Source organism: Sturnus vulgaris, chromosome 6 (assembly GCF_052056855.1).
Source record: "Sturnus vulgaris isolate bStuVul1 chromosome 6, bStuVul1.hap1, whole genome shotgun sequence".
Lineage (NCBI taxonomy): Eukaryota > Metazoa > Chordata > Aves > Passeriformes > Sturnidae > Sturnus > Sturnus vulgaris.
Genome location: NC_142248.1, coordinates 8,930,842 through 8,955,640, shown reverse-complemented (window position 1 = coordinate 8,955,640; position 24,799 = coordinate 8,930,842). Strand labels below are relative to the sequence as shown.

The window sequence follows — 24,799 nt, the reverse complement described above, 5'->3', positions numbered from 1 at the left end:
GCATGTATGTATGTACATAAACTCACAAGGAAATGCATGGATAAATGATTATTTACCCAGTGGTAGGTGCTCAGTTCTTAATCCATCTGAAATGGCCAATGTGCAGAAATATTCAGTTTTTCTTCTCTACTGAACTGCTCATAATTCTCAACCTCTCTTGTATGCTACAAGAAGCATTTTCGACTCCCAGCCTAGCAGCAACAGGTCTTGCTTCACATTGGACAAACACTTGAAAAAGCATTTCTAGATTTCATAAAATCATAGAATAGTTTGGTTTGGAAAAGACCTTAAAGATCACCTAGGTCCTTCCTTTGACTAGACCAGGTTGCTTAAAGCCCCATCCAGACAGGTGTTGAACACTTCCAAGGATTGGGCACCCACAGCTCCTTTGGGTAATGTGTTCCAGTGTCTCACCACGCTCACAGTAAATAATTTCTTCATAAAATCTAATCCAAATCTCTTTCAGTTTAATACTGTTATCCCTTGTGCTAACACTGTACTCCTAGATAAACAATCCCTCCACATCTTCCTTGTAGGCCCCCTTCATGTACTGGAAGGCTGCTAGAAGGTCTCCCTGCAGCCTTCACTTCACCAGGTAGAACAATCCCAACTCTCTCAGCCTGTCCTCACAGAGGAGGTGTCCATCCCTCTGATTAGCTTGAACATGCCTGAGCAAGTCCATGTCTTATGTTAGGGGTTCCAGAGCTGGATGCAGTACATCAGATGGGGTCTCATGACAGCAGAGAGGGAGCACCACTCCCTCAGCCTGTTACTCCCTCCTTTAGTAGCAGCCCAGGACATGAGTGGCTTTCTGGGCTGCTCTCAATCCACTCATCACTCAGCCTGTATCCATGTTTGCAGGACTTGGCCTTGCTGAACTTCATGAGGTTGGCACAGGCCCACCTCTCCAGCCCATCAAGGCTCCTCTGGACAGCTTTCTCTCCCTCTAGGGTATCAACCACAGCCCTCAGCTTGACATCATCCATAAGCTTGCTGAGGATGCACTCAATCCCACTGTCCATGTCCCCAACAAAGATTTAAGCCACCTTAGTACAAAGAAGAACTCACTGGATGTTTCCCTAACTGACAATATGGTTCTACCACAAGCAGCAGCAGGGGAGATACTCTGAGTCATGGAATTTGAGAGACATCACTCACACTACCTATTGTTGAAAACACACCCTTCTGTTTTCACCTTTTTTTCTTTTAAAAAAACAGGCCTCCAATTCAAGACTTCATCAAAAGCTATTATGCAAAAGGGAAATCCTCAAGTTTCCTGACTAGCACAAATGATGACACCAAACTGGGACTTTAGGAAAGCTTACCATTACTCTTTTCACTGTCAGCTGGTTTCATCTGGATAGGATGGTGCATCTAAAATGTAAAAAGATTATTTAATCCCAGATACATTCACTTCATACTATATGAAATATATCCTATAAGAATTGTGAAAGAAAGAAATTATAGCCCAAATTGCTCTAGAGAGGTGCATATATAACACCACAGAAATTCCAAGAAGAAAGGCTTTCCTAATTATATGCCATCACTCCTCCTCAGAGTATTATAAAAGCCATGTCTACCCATTTCACTGCCTTATCATTCTTTTAAATATTCCAAAATTCCCCTAAGATCTGTTATTATATAGATCTCATAATACTGATCTTTCGAATAGTCTTTTACAACATTATTTTAGGGCAACATAATGTGTTTATGCTTCAGTGGTGCTGGAGCTCAGAGAAACAAGACAGAGTTGTGAAGAAAGCAGGACTCTCTGCTCTTACCCCTGGGAGGATCTTCATGTTGTGAAGAGCATTCTGTGCTTCTAGTGCAGCTTTACGGGTATAAAATGTAACAAAACAGCACCCTGCAATTGAAACAAAATGTTAGCCAGGCAAGAACACTCAATCTTAAGAGTGCTGTACAGAAATTATAAGTCCCACTTCAATCATTCCAAGGCAAAATGTATGATAAGTAGAAGAGGTTAGGCACTGAAACAAGTAGGTGCTACTGTTTGTGACAGTTTATAAAAGATTTCCAAGTGTAATAAAATTGAATACGTTTAGAACTGACCCAGCACCACTACTAGACCATTAAAACAGATACATCTGTTGGCTAATTCATTTTCAAACTCAATTATTTCCTAGTACCAAAACCCTACCAAGCTTCACAGGAAATATTGCATATAACTGAAGTGCAAATCCAGGCACCAAATTTAGTAAAGATTTAATGTTTACAAATATTAAATTAACACGAACAATTAAAACCCCAATTTCATATTTATCTGAAACTGTGTTCCATCCAGCAACATTTTGGTCATATCACAGCATCACAGTGATGTTCTGGACCAACAAAGTATTATTGGATATTCTGCTTTGAAATTATAATCCATATTCCTCAAGCATCTCCATTATTGCTGAGCTCTAAAATAAACTATGATTTTTCTGAGCTCAGCTAATGACTGGATCACAGCTCAAGTGTAATTAGGCAAACATACTTAAAGACTTCATGAAGTCTGGGCTTGCATGCACACTGGTCACAGAGTTCCTACGGGGCTGTTTGAATAAGCACACAGCTAAGAGTGCAATATGTGAAAGTGGCTGAAACTCCAAGTTTCACAAGAGAGTTACAGAAGTTCTCACCTTTGCTTTGAGGAGGGTTTTGGCTCCTGTCCCGCAAGACATTGATTTCATAGACAGCACCATACTGTTCAAAAAGTTCTCTTAGATCCTTCTCACACCAGCTCCGTGGGACTTGACCCACAAACATTTTGATAGCATCTAAATCAGGTTGGTCTGGGTGATCCAGTGTGCCATTCATTTTCTTTGAACTACGAAAAACAAGAGACAATTTCTGGTTTATATCTCCCTACAGATTCTAGACAAAAGCACGCTCAAAGCAAAATTAAAGAAAAAATAATTTTCTATACATATAGAAATGTGTATGATGAAAATATACATGTAAAGAGAAACTCATTCACATCCATTGGCAAGTTGTGTGCTTGGAAACCAAACACAGTCTTGCACAGCTGTTTAAAGTTCTGTTCCCATAATGAAGTCAACATCTGGGATTCAGGATATAAATCTGCTGAGATAACTGAAAAATATCACAAGTGCAACCATGTAAAATTTTACAGAAGAAACCAGAACTGTAAGGAACATAAGCTCCATCTATCTACAAACTACCAAAGTTATCAGTAATCAGTGAAAATGAGAGAATGTTATTACAACCTTTTTAAATGAGACTAATTGTAACTGTTTCCCAAGGTAAAGGGCCATCTTAAAACAGAGAAACAGAATCAACTGATCCAATGGTAAGTTTCTTAAAACGTTTACAAGGCAATACTTCTTTGTGAAACTAAGGAGCTTTCAACAATAATCGGCAAAAAGCCAGGCTTAGATTGTACATGAAAAGGCTGGGATCGGACAATCCAGTTAGTCAGACTGAATCGGGTTCAATAATGTCAAGATTCTAACACAGAAAAAAAGTCACTTAGACTACAGCAAAGTTTTGAATATGGGAATCCTCAATAGGTTTCAAGGCATTCTGTCTAGCCTTAAGAGCAGTTTGCACTCTATTAACAGAAGTTGTGTTATGCTCCACCCAGCCAGGTGACAAGTCCTACACTGCTCACTGTATCACTCCTCATTATTTGTTAGGGGCAGTGTGATGTTTGTTATCAGTACTCCCAGCCTGCTACACCAGAGCACCCCTCCCTGCAGGAGTCTGACTGCAACGACATCCTATTGTAGCTATAGTGATTAGTTGGTTAAAATTGCTGACCCATCTCTGCATAGTCTAGAAAGGACATGGGGAGTGGAACAGCAACTACACAATTATTCCCCCCACCCTCAAACTCTTTATTGAAGAATACAGGTGGTCTTCTTCCAGAGTAGTCAGTTCTCTTCATCTCTGCTTTGTTCCTTTGAAGATAGTTTGAGTGGCTTATTAACTGCACATGTTAGTAAACAGTATTCCTCTCACTATCCATCTGAAATCGTATTCCCCACCCCCCCAGAAAAGAATTAAAAAAAAAAAAAAATCCAAGCCCGGTACTGTTTAGTACTTTTTCCCATCAATACACTGCGGTTAAGAGCCTAAGGAAAAACTTATGTCAGGGAAAGCTCATAATTTTACACCTGTATGAACAGACCTCAAAAACAATAAAGCTTCTTACTAGAAGGGAAGGGAATGGAATCATCATAAATCCTTTCCTCCTCTCCACCTTTCCACTCAGAAAGGGTCAGCATTTCCCCAAAAGCCAGCAGAAACAACATCTTTTACAAAGATGTAAACGACCTCTTTTCATTTCAGTTAAGAACAATTATAAACTGTTCAGCCTCTCCAATTACAATTTTCCACCCTGCCTTCCATGGGTAGCTTCAAGAGCACAACATGGGTCCTGTTAACTGGGCAGCTCTTAACATGACCTCAACAGTATTCACTGAATAGTATATTCCTAATTAAAAGGTTTAGTCTGGAGTCATTAATAGGGAAGAACAGAAACAGTTCTTCCCACAAGTGATTTCAGTAACCCATTTTATAATATCAGCACCTGCAGCATACTATAAACAATATAATCAAGCAACTTTATTCCTCCTTAGTCCTTATTGCCACAGTTATCAGACCATTTTCCCCCCATCTAGAAACCAACATCAATCTTCCACGACCATTAGGATTTCTTCAAGAAAACAAACTGCAAGCTCTCCTATCTCTCCTTCCTGTCCCCCTGTTCCAACAGACAGCAGGGGCTTGAGACAGCAATTCCAATTATCATTTTAGCTATAACTTAGACATGAAGAGAAAATACTCACACAGGGCTTGCATTCAAGGAGCAATGGTCCACCATCATCTCTGGGAGAAAATCCAACTTGAACGCGGCCATCACCTCAGTCTGTGACAAACTCCTAACACTAAATCAATGTACTAACCCCTAAACAACACCACTTCCAAAAGTCCTGCAGGTCTTAACTCTCAGCCACACAAAAAACACTCAAACCACAGAAACAGAAATTCAGGGAGACCAGCAATAGACACCACAGAAACAGGCTGGACTGGGAAAGGGACATGGAATCCCAGATTAAAAAGGGGATGTGACCATGTGAAGGGAGGCTCAGCTTAATACACAATGAAAATGCTGATGCACTAGGCTTGTTTTGTGCAATTTTCCCTGGCGAAGCAGTACTGAGTGCACTGTCAGATAAACAGAGTGTCAGATCCATGAAGATAGCAATGGGTAACAGAGCAGAAGGAATACAAGCTCCAGTCTTTCCACCCCCAACTAACTCCTTGTCTCCCAAAATGGCAGACCAAGACCTTGAAGTTCAGACAAGCACTTTCCAAATCTGCAATACTAAGGTGTGAAGTCAAGAGATTCCTTCATCCATAAATATTTTTAATAGCTGATTTCACTCTCTTCACCTTGTGCTTTACTATTGACACTCTCAACTTCTATGCCAACTACAATTTTTCTCCAGACCTGCCAAAAAAATCAAAGCTAGGAAGATCTGGTAATTCAAAAATCATCAAAACCAATTCCTTTTATAGAAGCAAAACACAGACTGTTCTGGAAACAATACTTTGTCTAAAAATCCAGATATACAGAGTCTATAAATGACCAAGAAAGGGAAAAAACCCCAGTGATTTACTGAAAACCATTTTATAATCTTTAAGAACACTGATCAGAACACCTCAGCTGCTTCATCATTAAAACAGACATAGCACGTTGATCAAGGAACTGTGAGATGCATTTATATACACAATCCAGGCTTCTAGTTAAATCTGGATAAAAGTGGGTACACTGTGAAATGCAGAAATATTTGACTGTGGGGAGTGAGTGCTGCAGAGGCAGCTGGGTATATTGGAGCACTCCAGGAGGAATGGTTAATTGGAGTCTAACATGTGGTTATATGGTCGATATAACCACAAAATAACCTCTCAGAGCATCAAGGACTGCATGCTGGAGCAGCTGTGATCACGTCTTTCTCCTCTGTCAATGACTGCAATATTCTGACTGGCCAGTATACACTGCTCTATTTAAACTTGCACAGTTACAGTATGTCAATCGTTTTTTTCATAAATAACGTTTCCAACCTCTGAAAAAAAATGTAAAAAGAGAACATTTCTTATCTTTTGCCAGTAGTGTGGTTAATTAAAAGGAGCTAGGCCTTGTAATACAAAGAGATATGCATAAACTGCAAAATAAGAGAGGACATGAATTTCTCACAGATATTCATCAGATACTCAACAGCAACTACTTCATGCATGCTCTTACTATGTGATAAATGCAAGTAAGCTTTCTCTTTAAAGAAAAAGGTGTAAGCTATCTGCTAAGCACCATTGTTAAGAATATGCAAATAGGTATTAGGGAGCACAGGTCAATTCTTCAGCTTTCAGTAAATTAAATTGCTCAATCTACCTTTAGACACATATTACAGGCTTCCCACTTGAAAAATGCCATGTTGAGTAAAGCCCATCATATTCAAATGTTAAACTGATCCTAGGGTCCATTTCATGCTTTTGTCTAAAATGAGACTGCAGAGAAAAACTTTTCAGATTTATATGATTAGAACAACAGATTATAGGGTGTGATTCCTAGATGACATGAATCTATAGACCAACACTAAATTCTGGCCCTATCCAGGAAGACGAGAACTCATTCCTTCTGGTTTTTCACTCATCTTTAGCTTTTCCAGCAGCCAGTAAAATGCCCCACCTGCCATGGTAGGTTCGATGAAAGACAATGCTGGCAACACAAAGTCTAGAAAATGTTACTGAGATTGATTAGTTTACTGAAGAAAACCACTACATCATTATGATTTGATCCTATGCCCACCCTTTCCCTCATTTCTCTGCTCCTCAAAATCGAAGCCCTATCTTCTTGTTCCATTAGACAAAACTGCAACGTTATAGGCACAATTTGTTGGAAGGGAAGAGTCAATACTAGAATAGTGAATAAATACCTGAAGATATGTTAGCCAAGACTCAGTGCCTCTGGGTGCCATACTTCTGAAGTAATGATAGCAAATTCAGTGACAAAATAGTGTATAAATGGGTTTGGTTTAGTGTCATTTAGCTGAAGACTTCAAGCTAGTGAAATGAAGACTCAAAGACTTCGCTTGTGAAAATATCAGAAAGAGTAGAAAAAGCTGGCATTTCACTACTGCACAGAAATAAGAATTAAATGAGGAAAAAGTGATTCTTTAAAATTTGAAAAAAACAAAAGTCATCCTATCAATTTCTCACAAAGAAAGAAAAATAAGGGAGCTAAACACACTTTATTTTTTTGCTCAGATGTCAAATTCCTGCCGGCTTCCAGATCCATTCTTTGACTGTTTCTATTCAAAGGATAATAGAAACAATGTCTGAAATTCCAAGCTCCATGGACTGTAGCTACACATTTAAATGTGGTGCTCATCTGACAATATGAACATTAAAAAACTTCTACATACTACACATTAGATCAAAATTTTTACACTTCTGAAGCCCTAGATGATGCTGCAAAATGTGGCATTATATGTGCTCCTCAGAGACTCCAGAGGACAAATGTTGAAAGCTTTCTGCTTTTAAGTTTACAGAATTACATCACATCCTAGGGCAAAAGAATCCCAAAAATTCACCACAAAACCAAATATCCTGTATCATATTTTCTTTCCTAAGAAAGCCTAGTTCTAATGAGCAATTAACTCTGAAAGCCGAAGATAATACCATCTTCTATTTTATACATTCTGTACTCAGACAGCATACACAAATCTGAAACTGAGGGACTAGTGGCATGGTGAGAGCAAACTATGGGAAAGGATGTAGGCTATGGGGAAATCAGACACTGTGAAACTCTGAAGGAGACAGGTCCTAGAATAAACTTCCCCTTGTATTATCTGTGCATATCCAAATTCTTACAGTGCTGCTGAATTGCAGTTTTGTTTTTAAACTGATAACCTCTAGGTTACATGCATCAAAATACAGTAGTGGCTTGTCAATATTTTGTTGCTTCATTGTTGATCGTGTAAGCATGTGGTCAGAATGTTTTCTGCCTGTGTTGAAATCCAAACTGTCTCCCCATGCCTCACTGGGTACAAAAAGCCCCTTACCTAGTTGCCAAAACTGCAGTTTCTTCCTCTGCCAATTCTTTGACTGTTAGGCACTGTGGGTACACAAATCTGACACATTGAGAATACTGAATTTACCATCAAAATGAGTGAAGTTTTTGGGCTGCCTACAATTCAGATTAAATTAACTGAAAAGCATTTTTATTTATATCAACTTTTGTAGAAGTTCCCAGGTAGAGAAAAGGGATAGGAGGGGAAGACATCTGCCTTTACCTTGGAAATACCAAAGTTTCATAGTGCTCCCTCTTACACATTTATGTGAGAGCAGATAAAAAATACCCATATACAGATGAATTTTTATATATTAGGTAAGTACATTTAATTCTAAAAATAGATCCTACTATAAGCTTTTTTCCCCCATCACCTTAGTCAAAATATTTCTGGGGAAAAATTTTTCAGGTACATCAATACAGTTTTAATCTATTTCTCTGGCTTGTGAATGGAGTCCTGTAGCTTCTACTTCAATTAATTCTGCGAAAGCTCAAAAGGAATGAATTATGACCTTTCATCTGACTAAAGAATCCCCAGGACTTCCAGCTCTCTGCCAGCAGATGAAACAGCAAGTCACCCAGCCTTCTGGCTTATAGGATGAGGCTTTCTCTTCCTAAGTACTCTTAGAAAGAGAAAAATGAAACAGCAGCTAAACATACCTTTCTTTGATAGTAAATGATATAAAATTTATTTTGAAAAGTTAGGGAATTCTTTTTCTTGAAAAAGGAGATGAAACTTTGCACCAAAGTAAACAAATTTGTTATTCTAATTAATTCTAAACAGTGAAGCTTATAAAAAGATAGACAAAAAACACATACAGGTACACTTTTCTCTCAAATTGTTTATGGGTCTCCTCAAATACATGTGCTTATCTGTTCTTCCTGCTATGCAACATTCACTTCACACAGAATCTCCTTCCCCACAATTTACAAAGCAATTGGAGTTTCCTATGTACATGGGAGTAAAACAGGAGTCTAGCAAAGGCAAACTGAAGCTGTTAAGAGGGAACACTTCTTACTAAATTCATAGACAAATATTTAGTGGTGGTGACTTTTGTAATCCTGTCAAAGCTTGACAAGGCTTGAACAGAACTGGATGTATGCAGGAATATTTTTTTCCCACTTTTATTTACTGCACATATATAAAAATTCCAACTATTTTATTTTAAACAGATAACCCATGGGCTATCTGTCTCAAAATACTGCATGTAAGAATTACACCTTCTAATAAACATTAGGAAGGAACAACTAAGTATTGTCATCTTTAAACATAGCCTAATCAATAAAGATTTTAGACCCATTTATCTAATGCACATAGTACTAGGCATTATCAGAAAGAAATCAAAACCCAGAATATGTCCAGTCTGGCAGTTCTCAATGTCCTTAGTCATGACTTTTTACCATTCTAAATCAATAAATGCAGCACAAAATCTTCATACGAAAATAAGATATGGAAGACAATGTTTGAATTAACTGCTTCTCTGTAGCCACTGATATCACAACTATGAGGTGGCAAAGCAGTATATAAAGTCCTGTACCTCTGTAAGCCTGTTTGATAAAGGGGTTCTGAAATAAGCTGGTCACAAAAGACCTATTGCTTGAAAATGATGTTTCAGAGAGAAATCCAAGATTGAAGGCTGCGGTAGAAGAGAAGACTTTGTTTCCAGCTTTGTACCAACTCAGTGCAAAAATCCAAAGCAACTTCCCCTAGTTCTTCAATTTCCAGACATCACACAGACAAACCAGGAGGCAAGTGCTGTTTTCCTCGAGGACAGAAAACAGAATACTGTTTGCTATACAATAAACCCATACACTAGAGAGGTGACTTTTAACACAAATATGTCAATCATTACCAAAAAAAAAAAGCTCTTCCTATGGATATGTCATATCGTCTTGGACTAAATCCTATATATCTCAAGACCCTTCAGTGATTTTTCCCTGTTTATTTATGGTGTAGACCACAGCCAACAGCCAGTTCAGAGCTACTTGCACATTGATGGGAAAAGATCAAGAGCTGAATGTTCTGTTTTCACTTCCCCTTCACTTAATGCTAAATCATTAGGAACTTAATGCCTTGACACATTTATTGTTCTGACAAATTAATTTGAATATGAATTGTGGATTCAAGTGTTTTCAAGAAGGAATAGTACAATTACAGAAGCATAGATGTGCTTGGATTGGAATGGACCTTAAAGCTCAGCTATTTCCAACTCCCCTTACCATGGACTGGAACACCTTTCACTATACCAGAGCCTCCAACCTGTCCTTGAACATCTCCAGGGATGGAACATCCATAAATTCTCTTAGCAACCTATTAGAGTACCACACCACTCTAACAGTAAAGAATTTTTTCCTAACATCTGATCTAAACCTACTCCAGTTTGAATCCATTCTTGCTCGTTCTATCACTATATACCCTCGCAAACAATCTCCCATCTTTCTTGCAGTCTCCCTCTTGCAGTTCTGCTTTGACTGTCATACATTAATTGGTCTGAACAGTCTAGGTGTCCCTCTTGCTTTTTACTTCAAACAACAAGCAGTGAAGTGAATGCACGTGACTGCACAAATTGCCAAAGGGCACGTGTGGCTACTACTTTAGGCAGTTTGTATCTCCAAACCAACTTTTCAAACGACAGCTAAGAAAGCAAAATCCTAACGACTGATACAACAGCATTCTCCCTCTGAGAAAGAAGATGGATTTCACACACAGGTTAGTACATTTTTGGAACTCCTTAGCAGGATAATGCAGATGCAACAAATTTATATGAGTGGAAGAAGAGACAAGTACTTGGAAGAGACCCATGAGAGGCTACCAGACAAACCACAACAGGTGAGGTTCTGAGCTTAAAACAGAGGCTGAGAGACCACTGAGTCAGTTTGGTGATAACAAACACTAGAGGTTATAGCCTCTGTGAACAGCAATGATAGGCCTAGAACATGCCAAAGAGCAGGACTTTGCCTATGCATTTGTGTTAGGACAAAACAAGTCGTACTATGTAAAAAGCAAACAAACAAACAGAAACCCCAAACCCCATACTTCTGGACTTCAGGAAATGTGAAAGCAAATACAGCAACCAGTATATACACTTTTCCTTCTTTTTAAAATGCTTTGCAATTGCTTTCACCACATAACTGATGAACAAATTCAATCTGTGATATACTCAATATGTGGCTCACTCCCAAGGACAACTTACACCAAATGGCAGACAGTAGCTCTGCAATATGAGAGCTTATCTACCAGGAAACAGGTTACAACATCTGCTCAAATCTGAGATGTCAAAAAAAAAAACCCACCCCAAGCTGCAACTAGGTCCTGCTCTGCCAGTAACTGCTACTGACAGCACATCTAATGAGAACTTGGCAGAAGATGAATTACCAGTCTTAGGACCCTCTTATAAACACATGAATGAAATCTGCAAAGTTTAAGGTAGTGGCCTACAAACTTCTTCAATTTTCCTCTCATCTTCTGTACATTGCTTCTTCATCTGCTTGCCCGAGAGGGGATGCAGGATTGTGCTGTGAATATCCTGATGGGGCCATGGGTATTGGAATTCTGTGATGTGAGCAACCCACAGCTCTGCAGACAATGATCTGCTTCTCTAGGACAGAACAGCTGCATGATGCTACCCTGAGCTTTAGTTTCTTAGTGCACAGCTGTCAGCTAACACAGCAGCATGAGGTTGCTAACCCAGTGCTTGACCCACTGCAGCTGTGTATGCTGCTTCACTGATGATGCTACAAAGGCTTGCACAGGCATTACCAAAGAGAGGAAAATAGAATAGCCTGGCCATGAGACTACTTCCTAACAGGGATCTAAAACACCCATCTCTGACCATAAAATTTCACATTATCCTATTGTTGAAAGCTGATAGCTTTCACAGCATTACCTTGAGGTATATCCAACTATTCTTTCCAGAATCTGCATCTATTTAATTTTTTTTCCATAAAAAAGCCTCCAAAGAATTCCAAGTATCTCAGTCTGCTACAGTTCTATGTATAGAGTGACAGAAAACTTCAGTTAGTATATGTGGATTTTTCCAAAGGCACACAGTATGTTCTCACCCTGTTTTGAAGGAGAGTACTTGTGCAGCACTAGGAGAGTAGACTGCTACATTAGCACAGTGAAATAATGATAAAATATGCCTATATATAAGTAAAATCTTCAAATTAAGACAGTTTCCTAGAAACTTACTCTTCTTTTTGGTGTTTAATTATCTCCTTCATATACCCATTCCCCAATAATACATTACATGCTTACATTAATCTTCATAGAAACATAAGAAGTGGTACCTGCATTGTTTTCTTTTCCTTATATTGCAATATATTTTCTTTTGCTAGCTTCAATTTTGCAATTAAAATTCTGATCTGAAATTTACGTTACATTTCTGTCTTTCCCTGATCCATTTTGTTTGTTTTGCAGATTTCCCTGTCTTTTTCAGACCACAGGAATGCAGAGGGAGTTGAGAAAGCAAATTGTAGTTGTGAATTTAAAGCTAAGGCAGAGGACACAGAATAACTTACTGTGATGAAAGAAGACAGCAAAGGTCTGGCTAAGAAGACACTGTATTAAAGGTACCAGACATGAAGCATATAAGCAAACAAACTGCTAAAAGACCAAATAATGAATTTGAATCAATTAATGCAGGACAACTCCTTAGAGCACCAGTACCTGTAGAAGAGATAACAATATGCCTTAATGCAGGTTCCCTATAAAAATTAATTTTTTCAGTCACAGACCAGAAGTAAACATCACATGCTTAATCCTCTTTGCAAGATATTTTACAATTAATAATTGATGTTAGGAAAAAGCATTGATGTATCCCAGGGCAATTGCTTTTAAAGCAGACATGTACAGGTTTCTTCCCCTCATTCTAGTATAGTAAAGACAACAATAACAGAGACGAGTAAAAAAAAATAAAGCTCTTTATCCTTACCTCTAGGTTTTGTTTTGAGGGGTTTTTTTTGTAAATAGATGTAAAATGTCTATTTCAGTTATTGCTTAAGCTCTACAGTAAGGTATTCTTTCACTTTAAAATTTTATTTTAAAATTTCACTTGAAAATTTTATTTTTTAACATATGCAAACATGCCAGTAGTTTGATTTTGAAAAGCACTTTGAATTTTTATAATCACATAAAAATGCTTACACTTTGCTAGAGACAAAAAAGCCCCCATGGAAACCTTAAGTACCTAAGAGACATCGGAAAGACCTGTAGACACTTTGGCACTGCAGACAGAAAAAACTTCTTGAGAAAGTAGGAAAAGTGGCTTGGTCACAACAATAGTAAGAGGAAATGAAGGCAGCTGTGTGACACAGGAGACAAAGCAGGAAATGAGTATAAGAGGAGAGGACACACATTTCTACCCTGTGGAAGGACAGGGGACAGGATGGAACATTTAAGGCAGCAGCAAAGTTTGAGTTTTCCCCTTGCACTCTTTGTTTACTGACTGACCCTGAGACACAGAAATACAGAGGACAAATCACACTTGCACTACAATGCTCAAATCTTTACTGTAAGAGATCAAGAATATAATGCTTACAAGCAATCTTGTGCTGAAGGCAAGGTACAGATCCCACTTAAGAGTGTCTTTGCCCTCTTTCTCTCCCCTAAATGTTGCCTCTGAGTTTTGTTTGCTTGTTTTGGTTTTTAAGATAAAAATAGCTGACCATCTTTTTGTGTAAGAAACAATCCTGCAAGCAATTCTATGGAACAGAAAACTTCAAATATGTTTAAACTTTTTTACCTTGTCAATACAAGCACAGTACCTATTAATCTGGTTTCAGATATCCCTGTATTTTCCTGTCCTTTCCTGTATGGTATAAATCTGCAGCTCTGTAATTAAGTAAAAAAGATACACTGGGAAAAAACCTTTTGCAATCTCTACAATCTTCACCAGATTTTTAAGGACTCATCTACACATTTTAGTCTTCTGCAACAGAGCCAGAAATTATTCCTCTAGTAAGGACCTGGAAATCCAGTCATTCTTGGAAAGCTCTCAACAGTCTGCTTGTCCCCAAGCCAAACATGCCATAAAGCATTACAGCAGGCAAAGCAACCACATTTACACAGAGAAGGCTGTGTAGTCACATATTGGACCCAAGGGGAACAACAGAACCAGCTATACAATTCTAGGACAATACCATGTAGAAAGATTGTTATATTTTTATATTATTTCAATTAACCTGCAGGAGGAGAACCTCTGAATCAAAAATGCCTTTAAGTTTATGGCAAGCAATGCATCTTGTGCACATGTAAACTAAAACCTTACAGTAAGAACTGGCCAGAGTCACTTTTTTTTCCTCAAGAAATGTAATATGGTATCTTAACAAAAAAGAATAATCTACAAATTATTATTCTCCTTACTGAAATGTCTTAGAATAGCAGTTAGACACATCTAAAACATTTTCTGACAGTCTTTTCTTTTTCTTCTTCTAAGTTTCAAGAGACCTTTCGGACTAAAAGCAACAAATCTCAAGTTCCATTGTCCTTTGCAGCCATCAGAACAGTTGCACAAGCCATTTTGAGGAGTCCTTTAATCTCAATTGTTTTCATGAATAGTACAGATACAAACAATAATCAGTTAATAGTACACTACAAGAAGTCATTATTTCTCTCTCAAAGGAAAGCTTTTTGTTGTATGTTATCTGAAGAAAGTTCAAATTTAACCTAGACAAGGGCTCTCCAGGAGAGCCCATTACACAGTTCAAATAGTAATTGCTGCAATAATGATTTTTTTATGTTGAGCACCAACTTAGGCATCATTTCCCCTTGGCATGAGGCTACACAGCTATAGCTCCAGCATTGTCCATGAGGAGAGAGGAGTGGAAGTGGGATGTGGTGTCCCAAAAAGACAAACAGTTCAACCTACCACATACATTGCAAGGTAAAAACAGAAGCAACAAGAGAAGTCCCAGGATCACTCCTGATACAGAAGAAATGAGACTGATAAAGTTGTTATTTTGTCTCCTAAGCAAAGCTGGGACTCCTGCTGCCTATTCTGGATAAGCAGCCATCTGCAAAACTTCACTAGCTTTTAAGCTACTCAGGACCACAATCTAAGTTCCAGAGAGTATATTTCTGAAAAACTATCTCTAGAGTCAAAAGAGAATCAATATGATGTATGTATCTCAGTTTTTCTAATTAACTAAGAAAATACAGCCATGTCAATTTAAACATTTATTCTTTAATAAGGTCTAAATAACCATTAGATACTGTAGTAGGTTTCAACTTCAGGAAGAGCTAAGCCCAGAAAGAATGAAGAATACTACTCTGATCCAGTTCCTTCAAACAAACAATTAATTCTATCATTAAATAGATTTATATCTACTTTCCTAAACTATAAATGGCTTTAGAAGTATTGAGAAAGATTTAACTTTTTACAGCAGAAGAGCCAAAATGCCCTCTAAATTTCATGCAGGAATTACAGCTTCTTCTGAAAAGGCAGCAGGATTAACTTCAGCCCAAGTGAAGTGCATCCACACCAATGAATCTCACTATTGCCAGCCTTTGTTCTTGTGGAGGACTTCAACTTACCAGATGTTTGCTGGAAATACAACACAGCAGAGAGGAAACAGGCTGGGGGGGGTTCTTGGAGTGTGTAGATAGCTTCCTGACACAGGGAGCCAGCAGGGAAGGCATCCCACTGGACCTGCTGTTTGTGAACAGGGAAGGACTGGTGGGTGATGCTGGAAGCTGTCTTGGGCATCACAATCACAAAATGATAGTTTTTGATTCTTGGAGAAGTAAGGAGGTAATGCCAGCAGAACTGCTGCCGTGGGTATCTGGAGGGTAGACTTTGGCCTGAGGAGAAGATTGATTGATGGAGTCCCTTGGGAGGCAGTCCTGAGGGGCAAAGGAGTCCAGGAAGGCTGGACATGCTAAATCCTAAAGGCTCAGGAGCAGGCTTATGTGCTGAAAGGTGAGTCAGAGAGGAAGAAGGCCAGGCTGGCTGAACAGAGAGCTCTGGCTGGAACACAGTAGGGCAAGGAAAGAGTGTATCACCTTTGGAACAGGGGCAGGCAACCTGGAAGGACTATAAAGATGTCCTGAGTTTATGCAGGGAGAAAATTAGAAGGGCCAAATCCCAACTAGAACTTAATTTGGCTACTGCCATAAAAGACAACAAGAAATGTTTTCCAAAACACATTAGCAACAAATGAAGGGCTAAGGAAAATCTCCACCTGGATGCACAGTCCCAGCTGACTGGAGGTTAGCAAATGTTACACCCTATCTACACGAAGGGTTGAAAGGAGGATCTGGGGAACCACAGGTCTGTGAGCCTGACTTCTGGGATGGGGAAGGTCATAGAGCAGATCATCCTGAGTGCCAACACAATGCACAGAACAAGCAGGGGATCAGGCCCAGACAGCAGGGGTTTCTAAAAGGCAGGTCCTGCTTGACCAACCTGACCTACTATGTCAAGGTGACTTGCTGAGTGGATGAGGAAAAGGCTTTTGATGGTGTCTACCTGAACTCCAATAAAACTTTTGACACTGTTTCCCACAGCATCCTCCTGGACAAAGTGACTTTTCATTATGTGAATGGGTGTACTCTTTGCTGGGTAAAATCTGGCTGGATGGCTGGGCCCAGAGAGTGGTGCTGACTGGAGTTTACATCCAGCTGATGGTCAATCACCAGTGGTGATCCCCAGGACTCATATTGGGGCCACTCTTGTTTAATCTCTTTATCAACGATCTGAATAAAAAAATCAAGTGCATGCTCAGCAAGTATGCAGGCAGCACCAAGTTGTGTGGGAGTGTTGATCTGCCAGAGGACAGCAAGGCTCTGCAGAGGGATCAGGGTAGGCTGGATCAATAGACTGAGGCCAGCTGTGTGCATCCCAACAAAGCCCAGTGTCAGGTCCTGCCCTTGGGTCACAACAACCCCATGTAATGCTACAGGCTGGGGGAAGTGGGGCTGGGAAGCTGCACAGCAGAAAAGGACCTGGGAAGGTTGGTTGACAGCAGCTGAACATAAGCCAGCAGTGCTCAGGTGGCCAAGAAGGCATCTTGGGCTGTATCAGGAATAATGTGGCCAGCAAGACCAGGACAGTGATTGTCCCCCTGCACTTGGCACTGGTGAGGCCAAGAACACCTCGAGTGCTGTGCCCAGTTTTGGGCCCCTCACTACAAGAAGGACACTGATGGGCTGGAGCATGACCAGAGAAGGGCAATGAAGCTGGTGAAGGGTCTGGAGCACAAGTCTTATGGGAAGAACTTGAACGAGCTGGGGTTGTTTAGACTGGAGAAAAGGAGGCTGAAGGAAGACCTTATTCTTTTTACAACTACCTGAAAGGAGGTTGTACTGAGGTGGGGTTCAGTCTTTTCTCCCAGGTAACAAGACCAGACAAAATGGCCTCAAGTTGCATCAGAAGAAGTTGAGATTGGATATTAGGAATAATTTCCTCACTGAAAGGGTTGTCAAGCATTGGAACAGGCTGCCCAGAGAAGTGTTAAGATCTCCATCCCTGGAGGTACTTAAAAAATGTGTAGATGTGGTGCTCAGGGACAGGCTTAGTGACAGACTTGGCAGTGTTAGGTTAAATGGTGGAACTCTGTGATCTTAAGAGTCTTCTCCAACCTTTAAGATTCCATGACTATCATTTGACAATCTACAATCTTTAATGCTCATTTTTGTCTCCATGCCAAAGACGTCCATTTCAGAAGGGGCTCATATCTGCAGAAATTTTATTTGCACAAAGACATGTCTCAGCATGGTAAATGTGCGTATGACAAGAGTCAATTCAGAGGTAGGACTGACTCCTTATCTCAAAGCCAAGCTGACTCCTCCTCATTTTTATTCTCTGTACCAGACCAGAAGCAGAATGCCATCAGTTTTATTCTGATTTATCTCTGTAGAGTTAATCATGATGTGGCATTTCATACTGGGACATATAGAAACAATTTTACATGCCATTATTAGATGTTCAGGAAAAGATTCCATCCTCTTCCACTTGGACACCTTTTTTACTCACATTTAGGCAGATGAATTCAACTTTATTTTGCTCTTAAGATGAGAAACCACAGATCTTACACTGAATCAAACTGACTTACTTTCATCAACCAGAAACTTGGTGATTATCTTGCTATTTAAATAATCTGATCATTTTGTTATTTAAGTAAACCAAATATATTGATTCTGGACCTGGGGTTTTTCAATTAGAGAATTCCACGAGCTTGAAAAACTAGGCCTAATCAGTTTAGTCTGTCTCAAAAGATGCAAATTCTTCATTAAAAAGCCACAAACATAAGGATCAGTATTCTCTCTTTCCAATCCTCTGTATGGACCTAATGGACAGCAAAGGAGCAGGAAATGCCAAATGCAGAGCACCAGTCATGAGAAAAGAAGTTGAGTGTTTTGCAACTCACACAATGCCTGGAGACAAATGCCCTCAAACCAGTACTTCCAAACACAGAGGTCAATCACCAATTCTCTAAAAATGAAGGTGTTCCTGGATTTCTTATACTAACTTTAGATCTTTCTACCCTGATGAGTAACATATGGAGAGACAGGATATCCTGCACTTTAAAGACAAGTTTGTTTTTCTTTCTGATATGGACATAACTAAATCCTTCCCAATGTATTTATGAAAACTGTAGCAAATATCTGTCCATAGCAGAAAGCAACTCTTTCCTCAAAACAATATAAAAACTCAATTCACCCTGGTTGTCTACAGACCAAAGCACACCTTAAATATTTCTGCCATAACAGAGGTGATTCCCTGGAAGAACAAAAATCACCAAACTTTGGTTGTGGTGATACTGATAGTGTTACTTAACACAGGTCAGTTGTCTCAGAAGTGAACCAAAACTCCTGAGGTGCACACTACGAACAGTCTGATATGTTCTTTTGTACTCCTCTGACCACACAGTAAATCATTCCAATTTCCTAAACCAGACAAACAACTAGATCACAGAAGAGCTTTTTACTGGGTTGTCAAGCTCACTCCATCTATAATGCAACCATGAGAATCAAACATAACCAAAGGACACAGCACTAAACTCTCAGCTGAAAACTGAGAAGGGGCAATTGTCTCAGCTGTCACATGAAACTACACCCATACTGGACTTCTAGCACTAAGAAAATGGCACCAAAAGATCCTCACATTTGACTCCATGCATTTTCATACTGGACTGTGTTTCCCTTCTGCTGCACATAATCAAATTTGTCCCAGCCTAGAAGGAGTTGTTCCATTAATACTCACCTTTAAGGTTTCATGTATTACAGAATACTGCAGATTTGTTCTAGTCCAGAAATTACTACAAAGACATGCATTTCTACTTTGCAGTTATGATTCTAAAACTATTAAATTTCAGAGGGAGTTAAAGATGTCTATTGACTCAGTACTCACAGTCCTGAACTGTTAGCACTCCCAACCCCCTTTGGCAGCACAAAGGCAGGAAACTGCAGAGTTTAAGGTTCAGGGAGCACTGCTCACTGCAGTGGAAAATGACTGCTTTCATCACTGAATGTAAAAACAACATCTCTGTAAACCTTTGAAAGGAAGCTCTACTACACAACTGAGGGATACAAACTTGAGTTGGTTCATACCTGCAGCTACACACCTCCCTCCAGCCGTTCCAGTCTTCACTCTAAAAGATAAAGAAAAACACACATTGAGGACTCCAGAGTTAACATCAGATAATAACAATCATCACATGAACTCCACCTGCTAAAGCACTGAGGACTGGGAAAGTGAAGCATATTTCTAATAACAGAAGTCATCATGAGGTGCTAACAACCCTCAATAGAGTCAAAGCTGTGTATTTCAAATACACAGGGTAAATGAACGAGTGCACAAAAATGGACTACAAACACAACTGCTGAAAACAGAAGTCTTAGAGCTTCCCAGCAATGTTTAGTGGACTTATGCCACCTATCTGGCCTTTTGGCTGTCACAACAGAAGCAGCTACCAACAGCAGTAGCCACAATCCTAAACTCCTATATGACATTATTTTGACAGCTGCAGCACTAATAGATGACCATGAACCTGCAGAGGGGAACTCTAATGAAGGGGAACTGCATAAATGAAAATGTATCAAAAAGCACTGAATTAGGGAACACAGAATTGAACAATACAAGGAAAAAAGGTATTTCAACATCTTAGACAAATCATCAGCCAGGAACCATACAGATTTTCTGTACTAGCACTTCATAAATAGGGGATGATACTTCATGATTCAGAGTTCTCTTTTTGCAAACTCAGTAACAGACTCTCAACACAAGCAACTCCGTATTTAAAAACAAAACTTGGGATTTTTTTATTTGTGAGGTTTCTTGACGTTTTTCCCCCCCTGAAATAATTTCTTCTCTGCCTCCTCCTGGGTTATTTTGCAGAACTACACTCATGTCAGTCTAGCAGTATTTTACAGAAAATCCAAATCTATTTACTTATCTATAGTCAGCAAACTAAAAACTGCATCCACCAGCAAAGAGAAGAATCATACAAGGCTATCTGAGCTCCCACATTTTGACTGCTTTGCAGGCCCCTACTTAACCTTTGTTCTATATTTTTTTAGTAAGTGAGAATAAGCGAGCCACATTCTCTTCTAACTTACCATGTAATATACTTAGTTATTCATCACATGTACTCATGCCCTCTTTTTCAAAGGGAGATCTCTTGAGAATTTTCAATTCTTCTAAATTCTTCCTATTTGTTCAATTTATTTAATAAAGTACTAAAGCTTCTAAAGGAGCAAAGAATCCCAAATAGAAGAACAAAATTAATTTTCTTGTAATATTTGTTGAAAACAAAACCTAATCCATGAATCCTGAAAAACATAACACAGTTCTCTGAAATGTGTAATTCCAAAATTAAGGATTTTACTTTCCTAGAATATTACTCAAAATTGACTATGGTTCAGGGAACACTTTACATATTTATTTTTGTTCTGTTTCACAACAACTTCTGGACTATGAAGCTTCAATTAGTGATTGAGGCAAACATTACCTTAAGATACTTCTTCCACCTCAGCCAGATGCCTCTGCTTTTCTGAAATTTAATTACAAAATATTTGTTTATGGCCAAAAAAAGGTCTCAGATTCCTGCTAACAGACCTTCTTCATGCCTAACTTCTAATGTCTTCAAAACAACATGCAACAAATTTTTTGCTTATATGCTAAGTTATACTCCTTTGATAATCAGCTTTCAGAAAAAAAAATTAAATATACAGCTACTTGATCTTGTGAATGCTTAAGAATATCTATATAAACAACTTTTTGATGTTAAAAAGAAAATCTTCACTTTGCACGTGTAACTGTAACACTCTAGTGAATTAATTAAAAAAACTTCAAAGAAACCAAAAGTGCAGCTAACATAGCCAGAGGAACCCATAATTCTTGGATACCTTTGGGAAAAAAAATATACACTTCACTGAATCAAAGGCAAAATCCAAGACAATAAAAACTTCAAAAACCAAGCAGCAAATCTGACAACCACCTGTAGAAAGCCTGGGAGAGTGCACTTAAATCACAAATTGTTTTAGTATGGTTTATTTAATTGCATGCAGAACATAAATACACTGAATAATTTAACCCAGTTTACACATCAGACAATCCTGGCCCAGAGGCCAAAGAATCTGATAACTGTGTTTCTTCTCAGGAAAAATTGGGTTTTGGATCCCTCAGACTAAGGTATATACATATATATAGCTGAGTGCTGCAAGCCATGTGTGCAGCACAGTCACTTCTGCAATTAACTGATGGGGCAGTAAGATCTTGTGCAAAGTAGGTTCACTCCAGCCAGCATTTGATGCTCATTGCCAATTGTTTTCATAGCTGCATGAGTGTTCTTAGTGCACTCAGAAAAACAATTAATGGGGTATATTCAGATCTGTCATCACAGCATTTATAAAAATTTTCCTGAAGTTGTCCCCTGACTAAGGTGCTGCAGCTGAGTACAGCTGTCACTTTCAACTACTACCCAAAGCCAGAAGGAACTGCTGACACTACCTGAGTACTCCATGTAGAAAAACAAAGGTTTAACACTTGGATTTAACAGCTCTGCCAGATCTAAAAGTGACAAAATATACTCTCGCTGATAAACAGTTGCAACTTTTGATATGCAATATAATATAAATAGAACTGCAGCTGGTAATGAAAACAAGTGGCTCTACCCACTAAGTACTAGACAATGGATATGAGCCCAATAAATCCAGTAATACTGCTTTTCTACTAAGTGGGAAAACTTCTGTCTCACCAGCACCCGGGACCATCTAAGAGAACACCAGATCATTTAATGGAGTCTGATCAATGAAATTACTGTCACAGTCAGCACTTTGGCTAGACCAGTTAGTTCTGACTTCTCATTACACTTTCCAGGAACTAATGTTTATGGGATGTCAAGGTTTCCATCGGCAATTAAAGAAGCCAACAGATCAAACAGACCACATAGCTCAACCTCAGATACATCCTGGCGTCAATAGCATCTCACATAAATCAACATTCAGTCTGGACTCACTGCAGATTGACTTACTTACAAGAATCTGTGTGACCAATAATGAAAATTTAAAAATCGAGAAAGAACTATTTCTTTGGAAGAAGTAAAGGAGTGAGATAACGATGCATCAAAGAGCTACGGAGCGAGTGCACTACACAGACCATGAGAGTCCTACACAAACCAGAGGAAGTTTCAATCACTGCACAGCCCAGGCCACAACCCACACAAAGTGTCACTTTGTAGCAAGCCTTGCTAAAGAGGCAACAATACAACAGAGATAGCAGGGGCAAACTCCTATGGTATAAAAACCTTACCAGAGAAGGAGATACACTATTTTATCTGAGAAGTGCCCTTCTACTGCAATTTTCACACCACCCAAACCTCTCAGCACCACAAGCTACTTGTTCAATGTGAGGCCACAGCTCAGTAACTGTGCCTGCTCAATTTATTTTGGCAGACAGAGCGATCAAACACTGTTCTTCTCAGCGCTGCCAGCACAAATACTAAAGGGTATACAGGGTAGCACACAAACTACACAGTTAGCAAGTTGAATTACTCATGACAGTATGTTCATAAGAATGTAAGTTTTCTCAACTTCAGATGTAATAGGAAGAATAGAATGAAGAACAGAAGAGGTGAACATTTTGGGACCACTGCAGATAAGACGAAAAGACAGGAAAACATTTAAAATGTTATGTTTCAAGTTACTCTAACCAGGACATGATAAAATACTTAAGATTTGGGATGCTGATCATATTTACAATGTCTGTTCCATGTCCAGTCAGCATTTACAGCCTAAACACTTCCAAGATTGATCACTGAGTCTTAAAAACCAAAATGAAAGCATCAAAGACACAATTTAACAATACAAATCAATGCTGTGATCTACTACTGAAAACATGGCACTAGGGCTTAGAAGACATAACTGTGTGGCTGAATAGTAACTTTTTGGTCCTAAGAGTTTCCATTTGTACAATATGGACAAACTTGTACAAAGAAATAATAATCTTACTTCTTTGTGAAAAGATATTCTGAAAACTAGTGACAGAATGTATTTAATCAGAGTCAGGAGTATCAACTCATTATTACAATTGCATCTCAGCTGAAAACCTTGCCAACAACCTCACAAAAAAATTTTCCACAAAACCTCTGTCTGTTAATAAAATTCAAAGAATCTCATGAACAAAAGATTTTTAGCTTGCTATCTCTCTCCAGATTATGGTATTAAGGGACTCAGAAAATATACCAGGAGTTACAAATAGAGAAGGTACAAACTATAGCAATATTTCATTTACTTTTTGAATGAAGGTCAGAAAGCATGTATTCATGTTTTGCTTTATGGAGACTCTACATGCCACAGGAAGACCTATCACATACAGCAGAGTTTAATCTTCTTTTGGGTAAAAGATTGAGTTTTAGTGAACACAAACAATATTCTCAGTTTGACCACCAAGCCTACTCCTAGAAGCAACTGAACTTTAGCTGAACTTTAACAACCTCATCCATCTCAACCACAGGATTCAAACACTAACACTTTTGACTTACCTATCTTTAAAGGCAAGATAAAAAAATCTCAATGGGCAAACCACTCCTGTGCAATGTTTAGACAGACACAGCTTGCAGAGCTCTGCGTTAAAAATTCAAGATACTTACACACCTTCTGTACAAAAGGGAATAGATTGAAAAGCAAATAGAGAATAAAGATGTATTGCAGGTCCCCCACAAAGATCCTCAAATGTAATCACTATTCTGTATTACCACACCTAAAATGCCAAAGGAGGACACAGTGTACATGGCTGTTTCCAGCATCTACTGCTAGCTTCAGGAAGAAAATAATTTTGAGGTGTCCCAAATTTGAAAGATCAGAATTGAATTGTATACAAAATTCTGAGTAGGTCTGAAATTCTGTATTTGCAAAATGTTTAAGTATAAACATATATATTTTATTTCAGAGAAGCACAACTAAGAAAGACTGATTTACCTGAAGCTTGTATGTGTCTTGACTGGCTTATATTAGACAAATACTTGCCATGAACTCTACCGTGCAGAATCTGCCATTGCCACGCCTGCAAACCAAAGAGTAAAAATATGCTCAATTATTTTTATCTTTACCTTGTAACAGGCACACGGTAAATCCTTTGCAGAAGTAAATGGATACAAATTACACTTATTTACATCTGCAAAGAATTGGAGTTACTGCTCCATTATAACCAATGAATACTGATTTAAATCATATTAACAGCAAATAGTTTTCATTAACACTTG

General features: G+C 38.8%; 1 protein-coding gene across 13 annotated transcripts in view; it reads right to left on the bottom strand.

Annotated features, from left to right (window-relative positions):
• Positions 1-24,799, bottom strand: part of CELF1 (CUGBP Elav-like family member 1) — a 63,662-nt gene that overhangs the window by 27,514 nt on the left and 11,349 nt on the right. For 10 of the 13 annotated variants that reach the window (XM_088166849.1, XM_088166846.1, XM_088166847.1 and 7 more), the window contains exons 2-5: positions 19,647-19,687; positions 2,640-2,827; positions 1,782-1,864; positions 1,326-1,374 (exon numbers count right to left, since the gene is read on the bottom strand). In XM_088166849.1, the coding sequence (XP_088022975.1) occupies positions 1,326-1,374; positions 1,782-1,864; positions 2,640-2,817 (310 nt within the window). In that variant the 5' untranslated portion in view covers positions 2,818-2,827; positions 19,647-19,687. Of the gene's footprint in view, positions 1-1,325; positions 1,375-1,781; positions 1,865-2,639; positions 2,828-19,646; positions 19,688-21,046; positions 21,089-24,515; positions 24,601-24,799 lie in introns of all 13 variants that reach the window. The other 3 variants (XM_088166837.1, XM_088166840.1, XM_088166839.1) reach the window with 2 other exon arrangements.